The sequence below is a fragment of the Bos mutus genome, chromosome 19, assembly GCF_027580195.1.
Source record: "Bos mutus isolate GX-2022 chromosome 19, NWIPB_WYAK_1.1, whole genome shotgun sequence".
In the NCBI taxonomy this organism is placed as follows: domain Eukaryota; kingdom Metazoa; phylum Chordata; class Mammalia; order Artiodactyla; family Bovidae; genus Bos; species Bos mutus.
Genome location: NC_091635.1, coordinates 11,691,475 through 11,712,745, shown reverse-complemented (window position 1 = coordinate 11,712,745; position 21,271 = coordinate 11,691,475). Strand labels below are relative to the sequence as shown.

Here is a 21,271-nt window from a genome sequence, read left to right as displayed (position 1 = left end):
AGCCGGGGTGCAGGTCGGCCGCCCTGAGGACGGTTCCCAGAGTGTTATTTTCTGGTGGCACGTTACTGGCAGATGGGGACCTCATGGTTTTTAGTCCAGCATTTCTCAGTCTGAATCCTGTTGAAGTCACAGACACTGATTTGTTTTGCAAATGAGAGACGACTAAGGCCGGAGGCACACGGGGAAGCCGTTTCCCTTTTGGGTAACTGCGGTCCTTGGGTTTTTAAGCAGTTTTTGGCATCTCCAGAGTGGTCATCCAGTCCGTCTCCTCCAGGGAACTTTCTTCCCTCATGTTTTTCAGAGCTAATCGGATACCTTGAAGAAGAGTACACTATCACAGAGCAGTCTGTTTCGTTTCTGTGGGGCCTAATCTTGTTAACCCCAGTTCCACCTTCATGGACATGCTGCCTCTTTCGACATCTCTACGTGCATAGTTTGCTGTCTGCCACAGCACGTCCCTTTCCGCGCTGACAGTTGTGTCCTGTTCCTTTTGTCCCTTCCCAGAAATACTCGACTGAGGATTCCTTAAACTTTGGAATCTGAGAAAGGGTTGCTTGTCTTTGGAACAGTAGTGCGGGAGGCATTGAAGGGGAGTTAAGCCACCTGAAGCACCAACAATAGAGCACCCAATTTTTTTCCTAGCAGCTCAGTATTTTATACCTTCAAAAAACCCTCTAAAAAAATAACCGTGAGGTGGCTGGAATAGGAAAATAGATTTGTGTGATGGCTAAGGTACTTATATAAGATGGCTGTCCATGGACTCAATGTAATGTCATAATTATCTCATTTCTCAAGATTTTTTTTCTCCTTCTGATGATTGTCCTTAATTTTTTTCCTTCCAGCTGCAATAAACTGTGATTTCTGTAGCTCTGAGATAGATGCCAGCCCGGGAGTCCCTGTGCTCTGTGGTGGCGTCGTCTTCAGGGCACATGAGGGCTAAATAAAAGCAGTGACAAGTGATAACCTGCCATTTTAGTCAGTTCCTGCCTGGTGCCACTCAGAATGTGTTTGAGTCTAACAGAGAAGTGTGGGAAGAAAAAAAATGTCAAAGTTGTGGAGGATAGGTAGGTGAAAGTAGGCGTACCTATGGCAGAAACTGCTGTTTGAAAAACACGAGTATTTACACGTTCATTGAGTCAGCGTTTTTTTTTTATATCTTTTCCTTTCATTGATTCTTGTATTTTTGGCTACTGAATAAATTGTAACATATAATCAAATCCATTTTCATCCTTTGATCCTTGGTCATGGCTTTGGAAAATTGTTTGCCAGGGTAGAAAAAGACTGTGGCAGAAATGTGGAATTTCCTGTGGATTCTAATCACCTCCTGCTGTGAGTGGTCCTGAACTGGGCATATCCAGAATTGACACCTCTTCTTTTTCATCCCATAGGACTCCCTTACACTTGTCCATCATGGCCAGGAATGAATACGTGTTCAATCAGCTGCTGCAGTGTAAACAGTACGTAGGGAGCCCTGGAGCAATGAAAGGAGCTGTTGGGAGGGTGGGATTGTGAGTAAAAGATAATGCTCATAAAATGTCTTTTAGCACTATCAATTTTAAGAAGTAAAAGTAAGATTAAAAAAATGTCCTTCAGAATGAGACTGTTGACAGTACAAAGCATCTGAAGACAGTTGTACTCGGTGTTCACATTGCTTCCTCATTTCAGGTTAGATTTAGAGCTGAAAGACCACGAGGGCAGCACAGCTCTGTGGCTTGCCGTGCAGTACATCACTGTGTCTTCCGACCAGTCCGTAAACCCCTTCGAAGACCTCCCTGTGGTGAACGGGACTTCATTTGATGAAAACAGCTTTGCAGCCAGGCTCATTCAGCGCGGCAGCAACACCAATGCACCTGATACAGTAACAGGTAAAGCACAGAAGACCCCTAAGAGCTGATGCGCAATTCTGAGACTCCATGAAATACTTGTCAGTGTTTTTACCAAAACTTCAGAAACTGAGAGGAATGCTGTTATGAAAAGTATTTTGTATTTAATTTTAACCGTAGTAAAAAGTCTGATCTTGGGCTTCAAAAAATTTAGCCAGACCCTAAGTTAAGTCTGTTAAGCTGGAACACTTCTGTTTGTTTAATGCAGTGAGATTCAGTCTTTCTGGACTCAGAACTCTCTTTTTTACCCTTTTAAAAATCATATCCCAAAGGGCTTTTGTTTAAGTGGATATCTTTGGTATTTACCATATTAGAAATTTAAACTGAGAAATTTTTTAAAAATGTATTAATTAGTAATAATAACAAACCATTTTATGTTAATGTATAACATTTTTTATGAAAAATAACTTTCAAAACAAAATTTAGTTGGAAGAGTGACCTGGTTTCTAATATCTGCAACTATATTCAGTCTTCTGAGATACGTTGTTTGGTTAAAAAAATACGCCATCACACGCTTAGTAGTGGGAAAAGAGAGGCATATTTTAAGAGCCTTTTCAGATAATTGTGGATGTATTTGTTTGATACTGTAGCAAACAGAATTTATCAAAGGATACTTTTTTTAAAGTTAGTTGCAGTATGGAATCTGAAGCTATATCAATGAACTTTTTGTACTGTTATATTAAAATCCATGGTCTGTATGTGCTTCGAATGGATCTTTTCTCTGTACATGATTTTGTAACATCATGCTTTAGCAGTTTGGAAAATCTTGTTTGACTGGGTTATGCAGATCTTCAAAATGATCATTTATTTAGAATCACATTTCTTAAAGAGGCTCACTTTAAGAAAATGTCTACCAGATACTCATTTTTTAATAACCATAGCTTATTAGTTGTCATTCTTTCAAGTAAAAATGGTGTTCCATGAAAAAAAAAATTGTTCAGTTTGCAGTTAAAACAGTGGCTTTCCTTTGTGACAGCTGTTGTTTCATACTTCATGCAGACTTCTTATTTGTCACACAGACTTTTATTTAATTCATTTATTTTTGGCCACACTGTGCTGCAGGCAAGATTGTTAACATTTCTTGCGGTTCTGTCAACTTTACATACTTTGAGTTTTAATAGAAGTTCAGGAATATTATTTTTTCCTTGTTGCGGTTTTCACATACATGTAATAACATAGCACTATTTTGTCTCGTTGCTTTACCTTGTTTTTAGTACTGGTATTTAATTTGGGCTTTTCAAATAACATAGCTGTAGAACATGAGACTTCGTCTTTATCCAAAAAGGGCATAAATTTTAATAGGAAGAGACAGTAGTGTTCTAGGACTAAAACCACTTTGAGAGGAAAGGAAGAAAAAAAAACTGATTTTTTTCCTAAGATTTTTATTTAGAAAGCAGTGCTACCTAAAACATTTCTAGGCCAAGAATAAACATATTTAAGGCTATAGGAGTAAAACGAGTGTTTAAGGAGCATTTTCTGATAGAACTTCAGCTCACAGTGTCTTGAGAATGGTTATCTACCCCAGAGGTTCTCAGAGATGACGTCCCAGCCCTCACTGCCCAAGCAACACTTGGCAACACCTGTTGGCAGTTTGATTGTCACAGTAAGGTTGAGAGGGCTCCTGGTGTCTCTTGGGCAGAAGCCAGGGATACTTCTAAATATCACACCGTGTATAAGACAGCTCCTCACAGCAAAGAATTAGCTGGCCCAAGAAGTCAGTAGCCCTGCTGCTGAGAGATGTTCTTACCAACCCCAGTAGGGAGATGTAACTTCCCTCTGGTCCTGGGTGGAGGCTAGCGGCAAATCCAGGAAGGAGTGCCTGTCTTCTGACTTCCAGACCAAGTGTTTGCTCCCCACCCAGGCTCATCTTGGTTTGTCCACACACAGAGAAGGCCTGTGTGGACTTAAGTGGTACCCACTTCTGGTGTGGGCTTGTCAGCTGTGAAAGGTGGTGGGGAAGGCAGGGTGTGTTGCGATGTGAACTTGACCTAATTTTTAATTTATGCAAATGAAAGAATGAATATGCCCATTTTCTCCTAGGAAATTGCTTACTACAGCGGGCAGCTGAAGCAGGAAATGAGGCAGCAGCTCTTTTCCTGGCAACCAATGGTGCCCACGTCAACCACAGGAACAAGTGGGTAAGCATGACAGGGCAGCCAGACAGAGCGGCTTTGCTCTGAGAAGAAATGGTAGTGGCCTACGGGTAGGAAAAAACAGATTAGAGTCTCTTCAGTGTTTGTTTAAAAAAAACAGAATACGTGGACATTGTTAAAAAACCAGCGTGTATCCAATGCTTTTATCCTCAAATATTGGTTGGTTGATTCATTCACAACCACTTCTTAAGCATTTGTGATGTCAGGTCCTAAACAGTACACTGTGGACTTCACAGCTACTATAGATTAGCAGACATGGACACAGACCTATCACGTTAGCATCTTAGTTTTTTATAACATTTTGCATTTGCTAAGGTTTTCAGGTTTTCCTTAGCAAATGCAAAGTGGATGGATGCGAGTTGGTGATATACGGGAAACCTGGTGTGCTGCAGTCCGTGGGGTCGCAAAGAGTTGGACACAACTGAGCGACTGAACTGAAGGTTTTCCTGTGTGCATGTTTATTTAGTCTGCGTCTGATGCCAAGGCAGATGTCGCAGTGTTAAAGGGTGGTGGATTGAGTCAGACGTTTCTGGCTTTACCAGATTTCCCACTTCCCTTTCTGCTGTACATGGTCTCAGGCAAATTGCTTGACCTTTCTGAGCTTCAGTTCTCATCTGTAAAGTGAGCTTAGTATTGATTTCAGAAAGTAAAATTAAAGATCATACTTTAATATATGATAAAAAGAAAGAAATTTATTTCTTTAATATAAGATAAAAAGAAATAAATTTAAGTGTTTATTAGTGTAGCATCTGGGATTTTAGAAACAACATGATAGTTATTTTTACTTTATAATTTTCAGACAGGGAGGATGTGCTCATCTTTAAGATCATGTTCATTTTATAACTGCTTTGTGCCAGGAGTCTTAAGGTTATTATCCCTTTCAGTTCTCACAGTGGATCTAGAAGCAGCATGTATTGAAGGGACATTAACACCATCTGTAAATCCCTCATTTCAGAGTCAAGAGCCTTGACACTCTGGGAGGTTAAGTGGCTTAACCATAAGTTACGTACTTTGTCAGTAATGGAGTCAGTATTTTGATGCAGGCCCTAGGACATGCAGTTGCACCTCTTTCAACAGTGCTGGGCAGGGCAGTAAACAGTAAGCTTAGTGTAGAAGACAATCCAATGTGTCATGGAAGCACAGGGGAGAGGGCAGAGCTGTTTTTTTTCTCACCATTAAATACCTACTGATCTATCCGCTCCTAAACCCACGGCTGGCCTGCTCTCCATCTAGAATGATGGCATGGCCTATAGGCACCAGTGACTGGTTTCTTGGATTTGTTCCTGCCATCATGTATCTCTGCCTCTGTCTGTCTCTGCTGTATCATCCCTTCTGCCCCCTGTTCATTTCTAATAGCTACAGACATGCTCTGCTGCTTCTCAAACTTGAAAAACATCCTCTCACAGGCCTACAATGTCTCCCAGCTGTACCTTCTCACCTTTGGCTGGCAGAGTGGAGATCCAGGCTGGAGCCAGGAGGGAATCATCTGGATAAGCAATGGCTTATCCCAACCTCTCATACTGGATTTGGACCCAACAGGATGGGTTTCAGGGGAAACTGCAGTGTGATGGTCCATGGGACCTCTGTGGCTCTCAGGGGCAAGGGTTGGAGAGTTGTTGGACCTGAGAAGAGAAGGAGGGAACTGACCAGGGGAGGAATTGTTGTGGAAAGGGCGAATTCCATTTTGTGATTGTAGAACTCCTTTTTAAACATTCAGGTGGGAGTATTCTGTAAGCAGTGGGAAAATTGGGTGTACACACAGGGGCTGGGGAGCTGGGTTTGAGAGTCTCCTACTTGTAGATCGTGGTAGAAGCCACGGGGGTAGCTAAGCGAACCCAGGGAGGCTGTGTGGGGGAGAAGGGCTGGAGCAGAAGACTGCCCCGGGGAGGAGGCTCTATGGGGAGAGGGGAAGGAGCCAAATCCTTGTCACCCAGTGAGATCACAGTGGCAGGACCTACAGGAAATCCAGGACCCAGAAAATCAAGAGGCAGAAATAAAAGTCATTAGGTAGAAATGAGGAAATTATAAAACCCAGCTCAGAGAGTTCAAAGTGGTTCCCTTTGGGAAGCAACTTCCCTGGTGGTTCAGACGGTAAAGCATCTGCCTGCAGTGCGGGAGACCCAGGTTCGATCCCTGGGTCAGAAAGATCCCTGGAGAAGGAAATAGCAACCCACTCCAGTATCCTTGCCTGGAGAATCCCATGGATGGAGGAGCCTGGTAGGCTACAGTCCATGGGGGTCGCAAAGAGTCGGACACGACTGAGCTACTTCACTTTTTTTTTCCCTTTGGGAAAAGAAAATTTTCTTTTTAAGGAAAAAGAAGGTGGGTTCTTGTTATTTTTCACAGCAAACCTTGTAAGTAAAGTTCTTGGACTCGACTTGTTCAATAAGTATGTGTGGCTTCAGTAGGAGCTGGTGCAGAGCAGGGTACTGATGGTCGTTCCCATTTATGTGGGTGAAAAGTCGCACGTGTGTCTCCATGTGTACGTGTGTATGTATTCACACATGCATACGCGTGTGTATGTCTCCCTGTGGCTGTTCTGTCACTTGATAGAAACACGAAACTGGCCATGATGCTTCCTTCAGGGGAGGATAACTGGGTGGTGGGGGCTAGGTGTGAGGGGAAGCTTCTTCTCACTGTATTCTCTTGTACCTTTTGAATATTGAATCAGGTACCTATAATGCCAATTTACAATGTTTCTAATTTTTAAAAGTGGGAGAAGAGGGTCTTTTCTTCATCAGAGTTCCAGATGAAGTTGATAGGAACTGGTCAGAGAAGCAGGGCTTAGTGTGGTGGTCAACAGACAGCACGACTTTAGTGATGCTTGAGGGTCATCTGTGATAGTTCTTTAATAACAATCATGTATTATTTTTATAATTAGCAAAATAATTATAAAAGCAAAGTGAAGGGTGGAAATGCAGAAGATGAGGATCCAGGGCGTTTGGAGGATGCTGGGAGGACATTGGAGGAATCTGGGATGATGGCACAGTGTGGGGGAGGGAAAGGAGACCTGAGGAGCACGTGGGACAGAGGTCATGGAACTGGTGACAGGATGAGCCCAGGGCTGCATCTGGCGCTGGGGACCTGTGTCACAGCGCATAGGCTGGCTTCATCCCTTTGCAAAGGGGCTCCCAGTCTGAAGCGCTCTGACCAGGGCCACTTGTTTCCATTCAGGGAGAAACCCCGCTGCACACAGCCTGTCGGCATGGCCTGGCCAACCTCACTGCAGAGCTGCTGCAGCAGGGGGCCAACCCAAACTTGCAGACGGAGGAGGCCCTGCCGTCCCCAAAGGAGGCCATGTCCCTGCCCAGCTCAGCAGACAGCAGCGTCTACCTGCAGACGCCCCTGCACATGGCAATTGCCTATAATCATCCAGATGTGGTGTCTGTCATCCTGGAGCAAAAAGGTAGGAATTTGGGGGTCCTAGTCCCCAAAAGATGGGGGTTACTACCCATCACTGTGACCTCTGAACTGTGTCATTAACTACAATGACACAGTTGATGTTTCTCCTATTGGTGAGTTTTCTTACCCAAAAAATCCTTTGAGGTCCAACCAGATAAGTGTATAGTCTGGTTCTGGCTACAGTTTTTTCCTGTGTACATTTGTAGGACGGGGCCTGCCCACTTCACCTGTGAGGTTAAGGTGTTAAAACCTTGTACTTCCCCTCTCTTATTTTGGGGGTTTTTTCCCAGGACATACTTCAGGGGCAGGTCGAGCAGAGCTTTGCCTCGTTGTGAGCACTGTCTCTGAGAACTGTTACCACCGGTCTTCCACGAGTCGGTCAGCCCTCTCGTCCACCTCTGAGCCTCCCTGGCAAGTGAACCTTGAGAGAGGAGCCAGAAAGGAGGGGGCCAAGGAAGCCCCTGCCATGTGGGAGGCTGATTTCCCTCAGAATGTCATTTTCCAGTTTTTCCTCCTTCCTGCCCTGAAATTTGTTTTATTCTTGCCTGCATCCTTGTTGTGAACAGCCTGTTTTCCTTTTGTGAACATCCAGGGGTGGCTCAGTGGTAAAGAAACCACCTGTCAGTGCAGGAGACGAGGGTTCAATCCCTGGGTCGAAAATATCCCCTCGAGAAGGAAATGGTAGCCTGTTCCAGTATTCTTGCCTGAGAAATCCCATGGACAGAGGAGCCCGCTGGGGTACAGTCTATGGGGTCACAAAAGAGTCGGACACAGCTTAGCGACTAAACAGCAGCAGCAGCATCCTTGTTAAGGCCAGCATCCTTTAGCACTGTGCTTGTGGGAGGAAGTGGGGTGTTAGGTAGGCTTTGCCTTCTTCTTTGCCCACACAGGAGGTGTAAGATGGTAGGGCTTAAGTGTTTAAAAAAAACGTTTCCAGTTCATTGTTTGATCCCTTTTTGGTAATCAAGAAATTAATGTGTGTTTCCATAGCGGAGCCTGTTTTCCTTTTGTGAACATCCAGTGTTTTAACCTTTACAGCCATTCCTTTTCCTCATAAGCTTTGCTCCAAACTATCAAACGTCTCGGCTTCCACTTCCCACAACAAGGTCTGTCAGTTCTCTTTGTATGGAAGTGATCAGTCAGTCAGTTTGGAACTGAGCTTGCATTCTCTTGAGTACTTTCAGTGTGATCCATGGGATGATGAAATCAGGTGTTTTTTTTCCTTTTAAAAAACGTAGCTAACGCTCTTCATGCCACCAACAACTTGCAAATTATTCCGGACTTCAGTCTCAAGGATTCTCGAGACCAGACTGTGCTGGGCCTGGCATTGTGGACTGGTAAGGCAGTGTCAGCGGCTGCAGACAGGCATGCGCCAGAGGGTGGGTGTGCGAGGGAGGGCGGCGGAAGGGTTGGAGCTAATCGTTTGTGTAGACTAGCCTTTCTGTTTGGATTAAGCCTATAGTAATGTGGAAAACTGCTGGCCTTGCGAAGTCGGGAGGGCGTGTTTGTTGTAGTAAGAGGCTGAGAAAGTGGGAGAAGCTGAGCCAGCGTTAATCGGGGCTTGTCTCTTTTGCAGGCATGCACACGATCGCAGCACAGCTGCTGGGCTCCGGGGCTTGCATCAATGACACCATGTCGGATGGACAGACCTTGCTGCACATGGCCATGCAGAGGCAGGACAGCAAGAGCGCCCTCTTCCTTCTGGAGCACCAGGCGGACATAAATGTCAGGTGGGCTGGAGCAGCGTCCACCACTGCACCAGGTCACGTTTGATTGACGTGGTTCAAACGCATGGCCTCATTTGTAGGGAAGAGTTTTGTTCCTTGTTAAATAAAGGAAGAGAAACAGTAATTCTCAGAAAGTGCAGGTACAGTGTTGAGAAGGGGAACTCAAAGGGGGAATTGTGTACTTCGGTCTTACTTGAACCTTTTGAGACCAGGGCACAGTATGGCACAAAGCTTACCAAAGTGGACAATCCAGAAATCAATTGTTCAAGTAGGGATTTCACTTCATAATGAAGAACATTCCAACAAATGAGCTATCAAAAGGCTCGAGGAGGAATTTCCTAGAAGTCCAGTGGTTAGGACTCCACACTTCCACTGAGGGGCCCTGGATTCAGTCCCTGGTCAGGGAACTAAGATCTGTAGTGCGACAAAAAACAAAAACAAAAACAGGAGGGAAGGCTTACAGGGCAAAAATACACAGTTAAACTTTTTTATTATTTTTGTTTTTAAACGAATTTATCTTCAGTGTCAGCTGACCTACAATGACTGAGTGGATGAACGTGTTTTGTCAAGTGGGTGGTCAGGGTGGCATTTTATCCAGAGGCTGTGGAAGCAGCCATAAGTGTGCTGAGCAGTTGGGTGCAACAGGGTAGCATGGCGATACTCGTTTTTTAAATGTCAGGAGGGACAGATGCTATTGACAGGTTGAATTTCTCTGGAAGAGTATTGGTGGGTATAAGTGAAGCGTGTTTGGGGTACAGTGGACTCTGGCCTCCGGGACGCTCAGAAGGGCACCCTGTCATTTGATCCCAGCTCCACACGTTTGTTTTGGTGTCCGTGTCCCAGCAGGACTCAGGATGGGGAGACAGCCCTTCAGCTGGCTATCAGGAATCAGCTTCCCCTCGTCGTGGATGCCATTTGCACGCGAGGAGCTGACATGTCTGTGCCGGATGAGCAGGGGAACCCCCCGCTGTGGCTTGCACTGGCAAATAACCTGGAAGACATCGCATCCACTCTGGTGAGACAAGCTCAGCCTCCGCTGCACATGCATGTGGGAGTGATTTGTGTCAGAGTTGGATTTGGCACCTCCACTGTGATCATAACGAGCAGGAGATCTGCCAAGTAGGAAATTGGGTCAGGAATGAGCATTTTTAAAGTCGTGTTCAGGAAACTTGGGGTTCAACATAGTCACGGCCCACATCTTTTCTCAGGCTGTCTTTATCAAGAAAACTACCAAGAAGTAGGAGAGCTAAGGCCCCTCCTCCGGGGTCTTCTCCTGAGGTGGCTTAGCTGGCTGTGGGCTGCCCTGACTGTTACCACAGTGATAAGTTCTCAAACCTCAGGAGTGTCCCCCTTATTCAGAAGACAGAGCCCCAAAGCGGATGTAACCTCAAAAGCTCATTCAGTTTTCTGAAGGGCTTGAAATGCGGTTTTTAAGACATTTTGCACCAGAGGGTTTTAGCCAGTTGTTCTTGAGATTACCAGTTCTTAGCAGAGTATATGTTACTGGGGGCTATAAGTAAGAGTGTGTGTGTGTGTATGTGTGTATGTGTGTGTGCAGGCACTAGTCTGTGTTTTCTGTCCCTTCTAGGACACAGCTTTAGAAGGTGCTGATCATACACATCCTTCTTTTATTTCTCAAATCCTTCCTACAGAACCTAGTACACAAGCTTGCACCAAAGCAGATTTTAATCAGTGTTTGTAAAACGCGTGAATGGTACAGATTAAAATAATTACCGGTTAACTATCAGCTGGATCTTACCTGAAAAATGTACGTAATGGTAGCTTAGGGCTGAGAGATGGTAATAAGCATGTTCAGCTTTGCCGAGCAGCGTTTGAGAGTGACCTGTGCTTCCCTGTAGGTCAGGCATGGTTGTGACGCCACGTGCTGGGGCCCAGGGCCGAGCGGCTGCCTGCAGACGCTGCTGCACAGAGCCATCGATGAGAACAACGAGCCCATCACCTGCTTTCTCATTCGCAGGTCTGAGAGGCCTGGGTATCCCTTCAGATCCTGTTTGGACTATTGCAAGCTGGCTCTCTCCTCTCTTATTCCAACTATAGTCTTGACATGTCTGTAGCTGGCTTGACCTTCATATTGAAGACTAGAGAGGGTCACTGTTCTGTCAGGTCAGGGCAGCCAGGGACTTGACTGTCTGATGAGGAAAGAGGTTCGTGTGCCGAGATCAGAGAGTCTAAAAACTAAGCCAGTTTCCTGCTTTGGGACCCATATTGGCCCCTGTCATCAGATCTGACCTGTTCACACAGTGAGACCAAGAGGCTGGTGTGGAGAAGACCAAATGGCCTCTGCCAGACTCCATCCCAATGCTGGAGCCATGACAGCCTCCATGGCCTCAGAGTGCAGGAGGTGTGGGAGAGTGCAGAGTGAAGTTGTGCAGGACAGCGTTCAAGCCATGATTCTTAATCTTTAAATGCACATGAATCCCCTGGGAAGCTTTTAAGAGTTCTGATACCCAAGTTGCCTCCAGGACCAGTTGCTGAAGAATCTATGGGAGCAGGACACAGCAATACTTGAGACCAAGGACTACAGTCCTTGGCGGCGGCAGGCTTTCTGTGGGGTTGGATGAGGCTGCTGCTCCACGCCTGTCAGCATGCTTTCCTCTCACTTCCCCTTCTTTTCAGTGGCTGCGATGTGAATAGTCCCAGACAGCCTGGTGCTAATGGGGAAGGAGAGGAAGAGGCCAGAGATGGGCAGACCCCTCTGCATTTGGCAGCCTCCTGGGGGCTGGAAGAGACAGTCCAGTGTCTTTTGGAGTTTGGTGCCAATGTAAATGCACAGGTATAGAGGGTCTCTCTTTTCTGGGTAGAGGGATGGTCACCCCAGAATCAGGGGAATCTACTCTAACGTCTGGACACCTTGCAGTCTCCGGTCCTGGACCCCTGCTTTACCATGAATGGGCCAAAGGGACAGACACAGGAACTGACTGTCTCCTGGGTCGTACAGATGTCTTGTTGGTATTTAGTTTCTCGGTGGTGTCTGACTCTTTGTAAGCCCGTGGACTGTAGCCTACCAGGCTCTTCTGGCCATGGAATTTTCCAGTCAAGAATACTGGAGTGGGTGGCCATTTCCTTCTCCAGGGGATCTTCCCGACCCAGGGAATCCAGGGATTGAATCTGCGTCTCCTGCACTACAGGCAGATTCTTTACCACTGAGCCACCAGGAAGCCCCCACAGCCTGTCTCATAATTGTAATTATTCCAGGTCAAAACTTTTTTCCTCTGTGTCTTTGTCCTTTCTACAAAGTGAAGAAGGTTTGTTCAATCAACTTATCCTGTCCCCTTTAGCTACAGATGGCCACTGAGAATTTGTTCTAGTCCCAAGCTGAGTACTGTATTTAAGAAAATGTTCAATAGCTCAATGGGACATCCCTGAGTCACATTCCTTGATGCTTTTCAGCATTCTAGCCTGTGTGTGCTGCTTCACTCATCTAGCAGATGAGTAGTGGTTTAACTTAAAGGTGAGGTTGACTGCGCTTCTCTAAACCAAATGTGTTTGTGTCCCTGGGCTACTGGAGCATGGCGGTAGAGTGGCTGTCAGTCATCCTGTGTTTGGCCTCTTGAAAAGATGATTTCGGATTCAGAGTGGCAGTGTTAATTCTCAGAACTGAATTTGATTTAAACTTTTTCTGTGTCATATTTTTCCTGGATTTTATCTTCACCTCGATGTTGAAATCTGTGCCTGGTCCCCAAAGGATGCAGAAGGAAGAACGCCTGTCCACGTGGCCATCAGCAACCAACACAGTGTCATCATTCAGCTGCTGATTTCTCACCCCGACATCCACCTGAATGTGCGAGACCGGCAGGGCCTGACCCCCTTTGCCTGTGCCATGACCTACAAGAACAACAAGGCGGCCGAGGCCATCCTGAAGCGAGAGTCCGGGGCTGCCGAGCAGGTGAGCGGGCGACACCCGGCCAAACACAAGTCACGGACTAAACAGGCCTCTTCTGTATCAAGGTGTTTCTTCAGTCTTGGCCGTTCGGGTGCCTGCTCACTGCTTGGTGGAATGTGCCTGCTCTGCCCTGCACGTCGGCCACCCAGTGGAGCCACGTGTACAAGGACGGGGCCCGGTGACAGGAATCCTCATCTTGCAGAACTGAGGGCACCCTTTGTGTTTTCTTGGTGTTTTACTTGCCCTAGCAATGAATATCTTAAAAAGGCTTAAATTGACCTCGAGGAGCTTTTGGGTTTTAGAGGAGCTGCCACCATTCAGCTTAGCAGTCTCGGTTGTCCTCGTTCTAGACGATAAGCTGTGGACCTGCAGCAGCAGACTGGGCCAGGAGACTGTGGCAACCGGTCTGAGGTGGGAGCTGACGTGGGTTTGTCAGGTCAGTCCTCAGATACGTGCCTCTCCATCCAGCTCTTACAGTACTGCTGAGGTCTCTGAGTAGCCGTTTATGAAGGTGAAATGGAAATTTGGGACCTGAACAAAAGTCCTAACATGGATGAAGACTTTGGCTTTGTATTTGAGGCTTCCGTGCATCCCTTTTCTTCAGCATTTGCCTCGGTGTGACTGATTGTGTAGGTGTTAACCTCACCCTTGCTCACATGGGGTAGAATGTTCTTAAATGGAGACAGTCCTTTCACCTTTTCCTCCTCATGTAGTGTGAAACCAGTGCAGACACATGCTGGGTGTGTGTGTGTGTCGGGGGGTGGCTGGGTGGACGTGCGTGTGCTGTGAAGGATGCTGGGTGTATGTGTATGTTGAGGGGTGGCTGGGTGGACGTGCGTGTGCTGTGAAGGATGCTGGGTGTATGTGTGTGTCGAGGGGTGGATGTGTGTGATGTGAAGGATGCTGGGTGTATGTGTGTGTCGGGGGGTGGCTGGGTGGACGTGTATGTGCTGTGAAGGATGCTGGGTGTATGTGTGTGTCGAGGGGTAGATGTGTGTGATGTGAAGGATGTTGGGTGTATGTGTGTGTCGAGGGGTGGATGGGTGGACATCTGTGTGATGTGAAGGATGCTGGGTATTTGTGTGTGTTGGGGGGTGGATGGGTGGGTGTGGGTGTGATGTGAAGGACGCTGGGTGGATGTGTGTGTGTGATGTGAAGGATGCTGGGTGGATGTGTGTGTGATGTGAAGGATGCTGGGTGTATGTGTGTGTTGGGGGGCGGATGGGTGGGTGTGTGTGTGATGTGAAGGATGCTGGGTGTGTGTGTGTGTCGGGGGCGGATGGGTGGGTGTGTGTGTGATGTGAAGGAATGTGCTGTGTGTAGCATGTCTCCCCTCCTTCTTCCCGAGCCCTCACACTGACATGACAGCCCTGGTATTTGGCGTGCCCTCTGTGGTTGGATTTGAATGACCCGCTGTCTGCTGTACATCAGTGGAACAAAGTCTGTGACATACTGTTGGTGGCCTTCCCCAACATGAATTATTATCCTGTAGCTCACTGAAAGAGGAGACTTTGGTGGAAATTTCTGAAGGCTCTTTTGGCTGCTCACAGGTCAGACTGGCGTTGCGGCTGCGGTGTTCGAGTGCTGGGTGTTTGTTTTCGCCAAAGCAGGAGACACCCACGGCCAGCATCGCCTGTGCCTTTCCCTGTGCAGCCCAGTGTTTTGCCAGCCTCCTCTCCCTGTCCTTCAGGTTATCTCTTGCTTGGCCTTCCAGGTCTGCTCCTGCTGCAGGAGGATGCCAGGGCAGCTGGCTTAGCTCCCTTTTTCTGACCACATGGATGTGGCCATGCACACACGGTCCTCTGGACAAATACGCAGAGCGGGTCTGTAATTTGGGGGTTGGGGTGGGGAGGACTGCAGTGCGGCCTCTCCGGTGGTCAGTGCAGCTCACAGGTGCTCAGGAGGCATTTTTGTGGGGGACACCCACTAACATTTTGGTTCCCACTTGTTGCCTTAGGTGGATAACAAGGGCCGGAATTTTCTGCACGTGGCAGTTCAGAACTCTGATATTGAAAGCGTCCTGTTTCTGATCAGCGTCCAGGCGAACGTCAATTCCAGAGTCCAGGATGCTTCCAAGTTGACCCCTTTGCACCTTGCTGTCCAGGCAGGCTCTGAGATTATTGTCCGCAACTTGGTGAGTGTCCCTGAAACATTACTGCTGTAAGCTGTGGACAAAGCATGTTATAGGGTGTGTGGAGACTCTATTGTCACAGGTGTTTTGCCAGGAATTGGGAAAGGCCAGTGGGAATTTAGGGAGCAGCCAGGACACTCGGGAGAGCAAGTGTGTCTTGGCATGTCCTGCACGCCCAGTGGGCAGATGCTGAGGTGAGGTCATGAGGGAAGGCAGGTTGTGGGTGGCAGAGGCAGGCGGGGGCATCAGGAGACGAGATTGTGTCTGTCCACCTGCTCCGTGCCAGGCTCTTAGCTGGCGCTTTCCAGGGAGTGCTCTCTTTCTTTTTGTCACTAGTCTTTATTACTTAACATTTTGAGGCAGAATTCACAAACAACATTAGCGTCAGGTATACAACACATTGGACTTTCCTGGTGACTCAGATGGTAAAGAACCTGCCTGCAATGTTGGAGACCCGGGTTCAGTCCCTGGGTTGGGAAGATCTGCTGGAGGAGGAAATGGCAACCCACTCCAGTATTCTTCCCCGGAAAATCCAATGGACAGAGGAGCCTGGTGGGCTCCACTCCATGGGGTCACAAGGAGTTGGACATGACTGAGCAACTAAACACAACATACTGTGTTTCGTTGTATATTTTGTGCAACATATTGATTTGATAGTTGTATATTTTGCAAAATAATCACCACGAATCTACTTAACATCTTTCACCATTCATAGTTACAAAAATGTTTTTCTTGTGATGAGGATCGGTTTTTTTTAAAGATGTATTTATGTATTTTATTTTTTGGCTGTGCTGGGTCTTCCTTGCTGCATGTGGGCTTTTCTCTAGTTGTGGTTGATCAGGGGCTACTCTTCGTTGTGGTGCACGGGCTTCTCATAAGCAGAGGCTTCTCTTGTGGCGGAGCACAGACTCTAGGCACACAGGCTTTAGTAGTTGTGGCTCTTGGACTTAGTTGCTTTGTGGCATGCAGGATTTTTCCAGACCAGGGATCAAACCAGTGGCCTCTGCATTGAAAGGCAGATTCTTAACTACTGGACCACCTAGGAAGCCCGAGAATTTTTAAATCTACTCTCTTAGCAACTTTCAAATATATGCTATGGTATTTATCCACTATGTAGTCTTTTCTGTTAGTAGCTGTTTTTGAAACTTTGTTAGAAAGTGGATGATAAATGAATATATATTATTTAAAGGGCCTTCTTGCTTTGATTCTGCACTTCTCTGTGTTGCTTTCTTTCTTAAAAAAAAAAAATACAAAAATAGTATATTTTTATTGTGGAGAAACTTAAAACACATAAGGACAGAAAGTGGTTAGTATCTCCCTTTCACTCCCAGCTCTGCGTTGAGTTTGGTATACGTGCTTTTAAACACCTTCAGCGTGTATGCGTGTGTGTGTGTGTGTACGTACACATTTCTCTATCTCTCCTTGGACATCTTGTGTCCACTGTGTGTGAGGACGGTGCAGATCACTGCAGTCCTGTGTAGTTTTATTATATCCCATAGTCTTAGTATATTTGGGTCCTAAGGAGTGGCTTTTTGGACATTTTGGTAATTGCCACTTTCCCCTTGGGACAGATTTTGTGGTCCTGAGGCTCCCCAGGAGTTAGCTCCCCGCTTAGCCAGGAAGGCAAACCCTGGCGGGCAGGAGATTGGCAGGCTTGCCCCCTTATGCCAGACCTTGGTTGGTGGTGGTAGAGCGGCTGCTCATGTAATCAACGTCATCAGCTTCTTGCAGGTGCCAAAGTGAATGAATTAACCAAGCACCGCCAGACCGCCCTCCACCTTGCTGCCCAGCAGGACCTTCCCACCATCTGCTCAGTCCTCTTGGAGAATGGAGTGGACTTTGCTGCTGTGGATGAGAATGGAAATAACGGTAATTCCCAGGCGTTCCCTGTGTGCGGTGCCAAGGGCCTCAAGCATTCCCTTCCTTCTGGGGTGGCAGGGCAGCACGCACCATTGGGTCTGTTCCCCGTCCCGGAGATTGGCTCTTACAGGGGCCGGGCTGTGACAGGAAATGCTCTGAGCTGGGCATGCAGCCTGCTCCTTGATGGAGACCTGGGCAGCCTCCTGATGTGAATGGTGACCCTAGAAACCCAAATGGCTTCTTGTGAAACTGTTAAATCTCACCTTTGGATAACTGCAGAGGCACAAAGCAAATCTTAGGAGGTTGCATTTAGAATTATTCTTGGGGGCAGTGAAGACTGGAAAGGAGGGCTCTGTGAGCGAATGGTGGCGGCTCTGTGAGCGGATTGTGGCTGCTCTGACTGGGTCCCATTCAGTGGGAGATTTGTGAGGCCGAGAAGAGTTGAGATGCTCTGTGTGTGCGTCTGGGCTCGTGCTGTAAGAGGATTTCCTCCCCAGCTCTTCATCTTGCTGTCATGCATGGCCGACTCAACAACATCCGGGTCCTCCTGACAGAGTGCACCGTGGATGCTGAAGCGTTTAATCTACGGTGAGTATGTGTGGTTCAGAGCAGAGGCCAGGACTCCACGTCCCCTGGTGCACCCCTCCGAGCTGGTGGTCACAGGCATCTTACATGAGCCCCAGGTGCACAATGCAGAACTGATCACTAGGGCACTTGACCAGCCTTTAGTGCCCTGGAACTTTTCTTTTTGAAAATACGTTTTAGGTAAACTTATATGACCGTTGTGTCCTTTAGATTTATCCAGCATCACAGAGTTCAGACAGTCCCATTTCTTTTACTCATGATGGCCATGGCAGATACACACCTAACTTTTCCAGTTTGTCTTCTCAGAGGCCAGTCACCACTGCACATTTTGGGACAGTATGGCAAGGAGAATGCTGCAGCCATCTTTGATCTCTTCTTAGAGTGCATGCCCGAGTATCCTCTGGATAAACCGGATGCAGAAGGAAACACAGGTACGTGGTGAGGCTCTTGTTGGTCCTGTCTCACCGGTGTTCCTTGCTTCCTGGAAAATCAGGAGCCCAGGCACACGTGTCATTACTGAAGGACACTCAGCCCCGTGCACTTCGGCTGGGCTCTGCGAGTGGCATCACAGATCCCTGAGGCGGAAGTTGGCAGTGTCTGACTTTAGGTACAAGCACATCTAAAGCGTATCTAGTGCTCCAAAGCCATACCCATGTCCAGACAGGCTGTCCTGCCTGTTTCTGTTGGCCTCATCTACCTTGTATCTAGTCAACTAGGTCCCTTCCCAAGCTTTCAGGTCCCGAGAGAGAGAGGAAATACAGTTGCCTCACAGGTGCTTCAGAAGGAGGAAATGGGTCATAGTACATATTCACAGAGAAGGCATGTTTTCTACAGATAAGGGCTGATGTTTGATTGAGGGGGTTAATAAACAGGCCTCTCTCATGGTAGTACTCTCACCACCCACAATCACTGTGTTAACTTGTGTAGCTTTCATAGTGCTTTTGATGTACTTTTGCATTCATTTTCTTCCTCACAATAACCATATAAGGTAAGCAGTACGTGCAGTGCGTTCCCACTTTTCAAGTAAGGAAACAAAGATGAAACCCAGGTCTGTCTCTTCCCAGCCCAGGGCTGTCTGAACTGTTCACTGCTGCTGTACCCCCGTTCATGCCAGACAGAGCCTCTGTGGCCTTTTACAGCAGTGCTGTCACCGTGAGGTAGCCCAAACGTCTGCATGGAACCAAATGTTTGGTCGTTCCTTCTTGACCTTGGGAAGAATTCTTGGCCTTGATTCATGGACATGTTTTTAAGCCAGCAGTGGCAAGCCTAAGCTTCAGGGGGGTCAGCTCTGGGAGTGAGCTGCTAGCCCAGCACCTGCTCCAGTGAGCAGCGTGGTCCAGGGGCCGGCAAGCAGGCAGGTGCTTCACGCCCAGGCTTCTGAATTACACAGACCTGGTTTCAGATACCCAGCTCCATCATATCTCTATGCCTGCTTCCTCCTTTGAAATAATAACCTAATTTTTGTGAATCATTTGCAGAATTAAAGAATTTAAAGTATCTGTGAAATGTAAGTAAAAACGAGCTGCTGGTAGCTGTAGTTGTAGGGAGGACCAGGAGGGTGGGCTGGCCAGAGCCTGGGTGTCCACTCCTGGCACAGGAGAGAGGCTCCATGGGGTTGAGTAACTTTCTGGAGCAGGCTGACCACACTGGTTTATGATTTTCTCCATGTGTGCACACCTCACCAGTCTTTAGAATTTGTTGCATTGTGTGGAGAGTGTTCTGTGCAGGAGGAAGGCAGCTGAGACGGTGGTGCATATTTCCCGCGGCATCTGCTCCCTCCTCAGTTCTCTTGTGGCCAAAGCTTTGAATGGGCAAGAGTGTGTCTCTGGAGCCCCTGGCTCATGACTGGTCCTTGGCTGCAAGATATTACAGATCCTCTGCAGAGCTCTTACCAGAGCCGCAGGGCCCTCTGTGTGTCATGGGGACTTTGCTAACGAATGTCCTGCCAGGGCTGTGTCCTGCCCTTGGCCATCCTCTGCTGGCCCTTTGGCAGGGCCAGGCTGGGCCCGGGTGGGCAGTAGCCCTGCATGTGGTTTTGTTTTCCAGTGCTGCTCTTGGCATACATGAAAGGGAACGCCAACCTGTGCCGTGCCATCGTCCGCTCGGGGGCCCGCCTGGGGGTGAACAACAACCAAGGGGTCAACATCTTCAACTACCAGGTCGCTACCAAGCAGCTGCTCTTTAGACTGTTAGGTGAGTGGCCTGCGTTCAGCTGCATCAGGTCGCTACCAAGCAGCTGCTCTTTAGACTGTTAGGTGAGTGGCCTGCGTTCAGCTGCATCAGTGCAGGCACCTGGCAGTGTCTTTTACCCAGACGTACTGGTGGTCTTGAAATCTCAGGATGACTTGCTGTACAATCTGAGATGGTAGTTTTCGAGGCACCACGTGGTTTAGGATTTTGTCTGTGAATGCCGCAAAGCGCCTTTGAGCAGGGTTGGGGAGTGTCCTTGTTAGCAGTCTCTTTACAGCGTGTCCTGCTTTGGGGCCCCGTCAGATTCCTGCTTTCCCAGATCCTATGGGAAACCCATTGGCTCCAGGCAGGTCTCCCCAGCGCTCCTGGCTATGTGTCTGCACACCCTTCATCCTTCAGCTGATGCCAAATCTTTCCATCCTTCAGAATGGCCTTTGATTTAGTCCCACTGACTTTTCCTCCCCTGTGTGACCCAGTTAGAACAGGCAGACCTCAGTCAGTTTCCAGCCACTACAGTAAAGTGAATATTGTGATGAAGTAAGTCAACACGAAGCTTTGTGGTTTGCCAGTGCATGTAAAAGTTATATTTACATAATACTGTAGTCTGTTGCATAAGTAGTGGCACTGTCTAAAAAACAATGTATTTATGTATACTTTATTGCTAAAAAATGCCAAAACAGTTAAAATAGTAACATCAAAGATCACTGATCACAGATTACCATAACAAATATAATAATAATGAAAAAATTTGAAATATTGTGAGAATTACCAAAGTGTAACACAGACCCATGAAGTAAGAAAATGCTGTTGGGAAAATGGCACCAATAGATGTGCTCCATGCAGGGTCACTACAGATCTTCGACTTGTGAAAAAGATTACGGTATCTGCAAAGCACAGTGAAAGGAGGCATGCTCTGTTGCCCTCTTGTCCCTCACATCCCTCTGCCATGTGTTCCTTTGTTTCCTGGTCCAGTTTCCTTCTCCCCCTGCTCCCTGGTTTGGCCGGACACAGTCAGTATCTGACAGGAACTGGTCTTGTGCTGTGTTACAGATATGCTGTCCAAGGAGCCTCCGTGGTGCGATGGCTCCAACTGCTACGAGTGCACTGCCAAGTTCGGAGTCACAACGCGCAAACATCACTGGTAAGACCCGCCCCCAGTCACCCACCAGAGGAGTAAGAAGGCTTCTGCGGATTGCTTCTGCCTTTCCCCACTAGAAACCATGAACCTGCCAGGGCCTGGGACTCTCCTGGGAAAAACCTGACCACGGGACCCTGCCCACGTCTAGAGACATAGGGAGGCCAGCAGACACTCAGACGGGTGGCTTTCCTGTGGAATGCTGGGGTCCAGTGTCCTAGGCAGCCTGTCAGGCCTCGCGTCATCTTCCCCAAGTGTGAGAGTTCCCTAGCTCTTGCTGAGCCTGTCTCGAGCCTTAAAG

At 47.6% G+C, this 21,271-nt stretch overlaps 1 protein-coding gene across 2 annotated transcripts in view; it reads left to right on the top strand.

The window, feature by feature from the left end:
- Positions 1–21,271, top strand: part of ANKFY1 (ankyrin repeat and FYVE domain containing 1) — a 69,615-nt gene that overhangs the window by 43,910 nt on the left and 4,434 nt on the right. The window contains exons 9-24 of one of the 2 annotated variants that reach the window (XR_011467919.1): positions 1,389–1,457; positions 1,666–1,865; positions 3,924–4,021; positions 7,211–7,442; positions 8,677–8,775; positions 9,015–9,168; positions 10,012–10,180; positions 11,025–11,143; positions 11,803–11,959; positions 12,872–13,072; positions 15,027–15,203; positions 16,922–17,069; positions 17,558–17,648; positions 17,952–18,076; positions 19,692–19,900; positions 20,886–20,976. Coding sequence is in view for 1 of the 2 variants with exons in the window: in XM_005906671.3 (XP_005906733.2) it covers positions 1,389–1,457; positions 1,666–1,865; positions 3,924–4,021; positions 7,211–7,442; positions 8,677–8,775; positions 9,015–9,168; positions 10,012–10,180; positions 11,025–11,143; positions 11,803–11,959; positions 12,872–13,072; positions 15,027–15,203; positions 16,922–17,069; positions 17,558–17,648; positions 17,952–18,076; positions 19,692–19,838; positions 20,886–20,976 (2,277 nt within the window). In the remaining variant the exon portion in view is untranslated. The remainder of the gene's footprint in view (positions 1–1,388; positions 1,458–1,665; positions 1,866–3,923; positions 4,022–7,210; positions 7,443–8,676; positions 8,776–9,014; positions 9,169–10,011; positions 10,181–11,024; positions 11,144–11,802; positions 11,960–12,871; positions 13,073–15,026; positions 15,204–16,921; positions 17,070–17,557; positions 17,649–17,951; positions 18,077–19,691; positions 19,901–20,885; positions 20,977–21,271) is intronic. The other variant, XM_005906671.3, reaches the window with a different exon arrangement.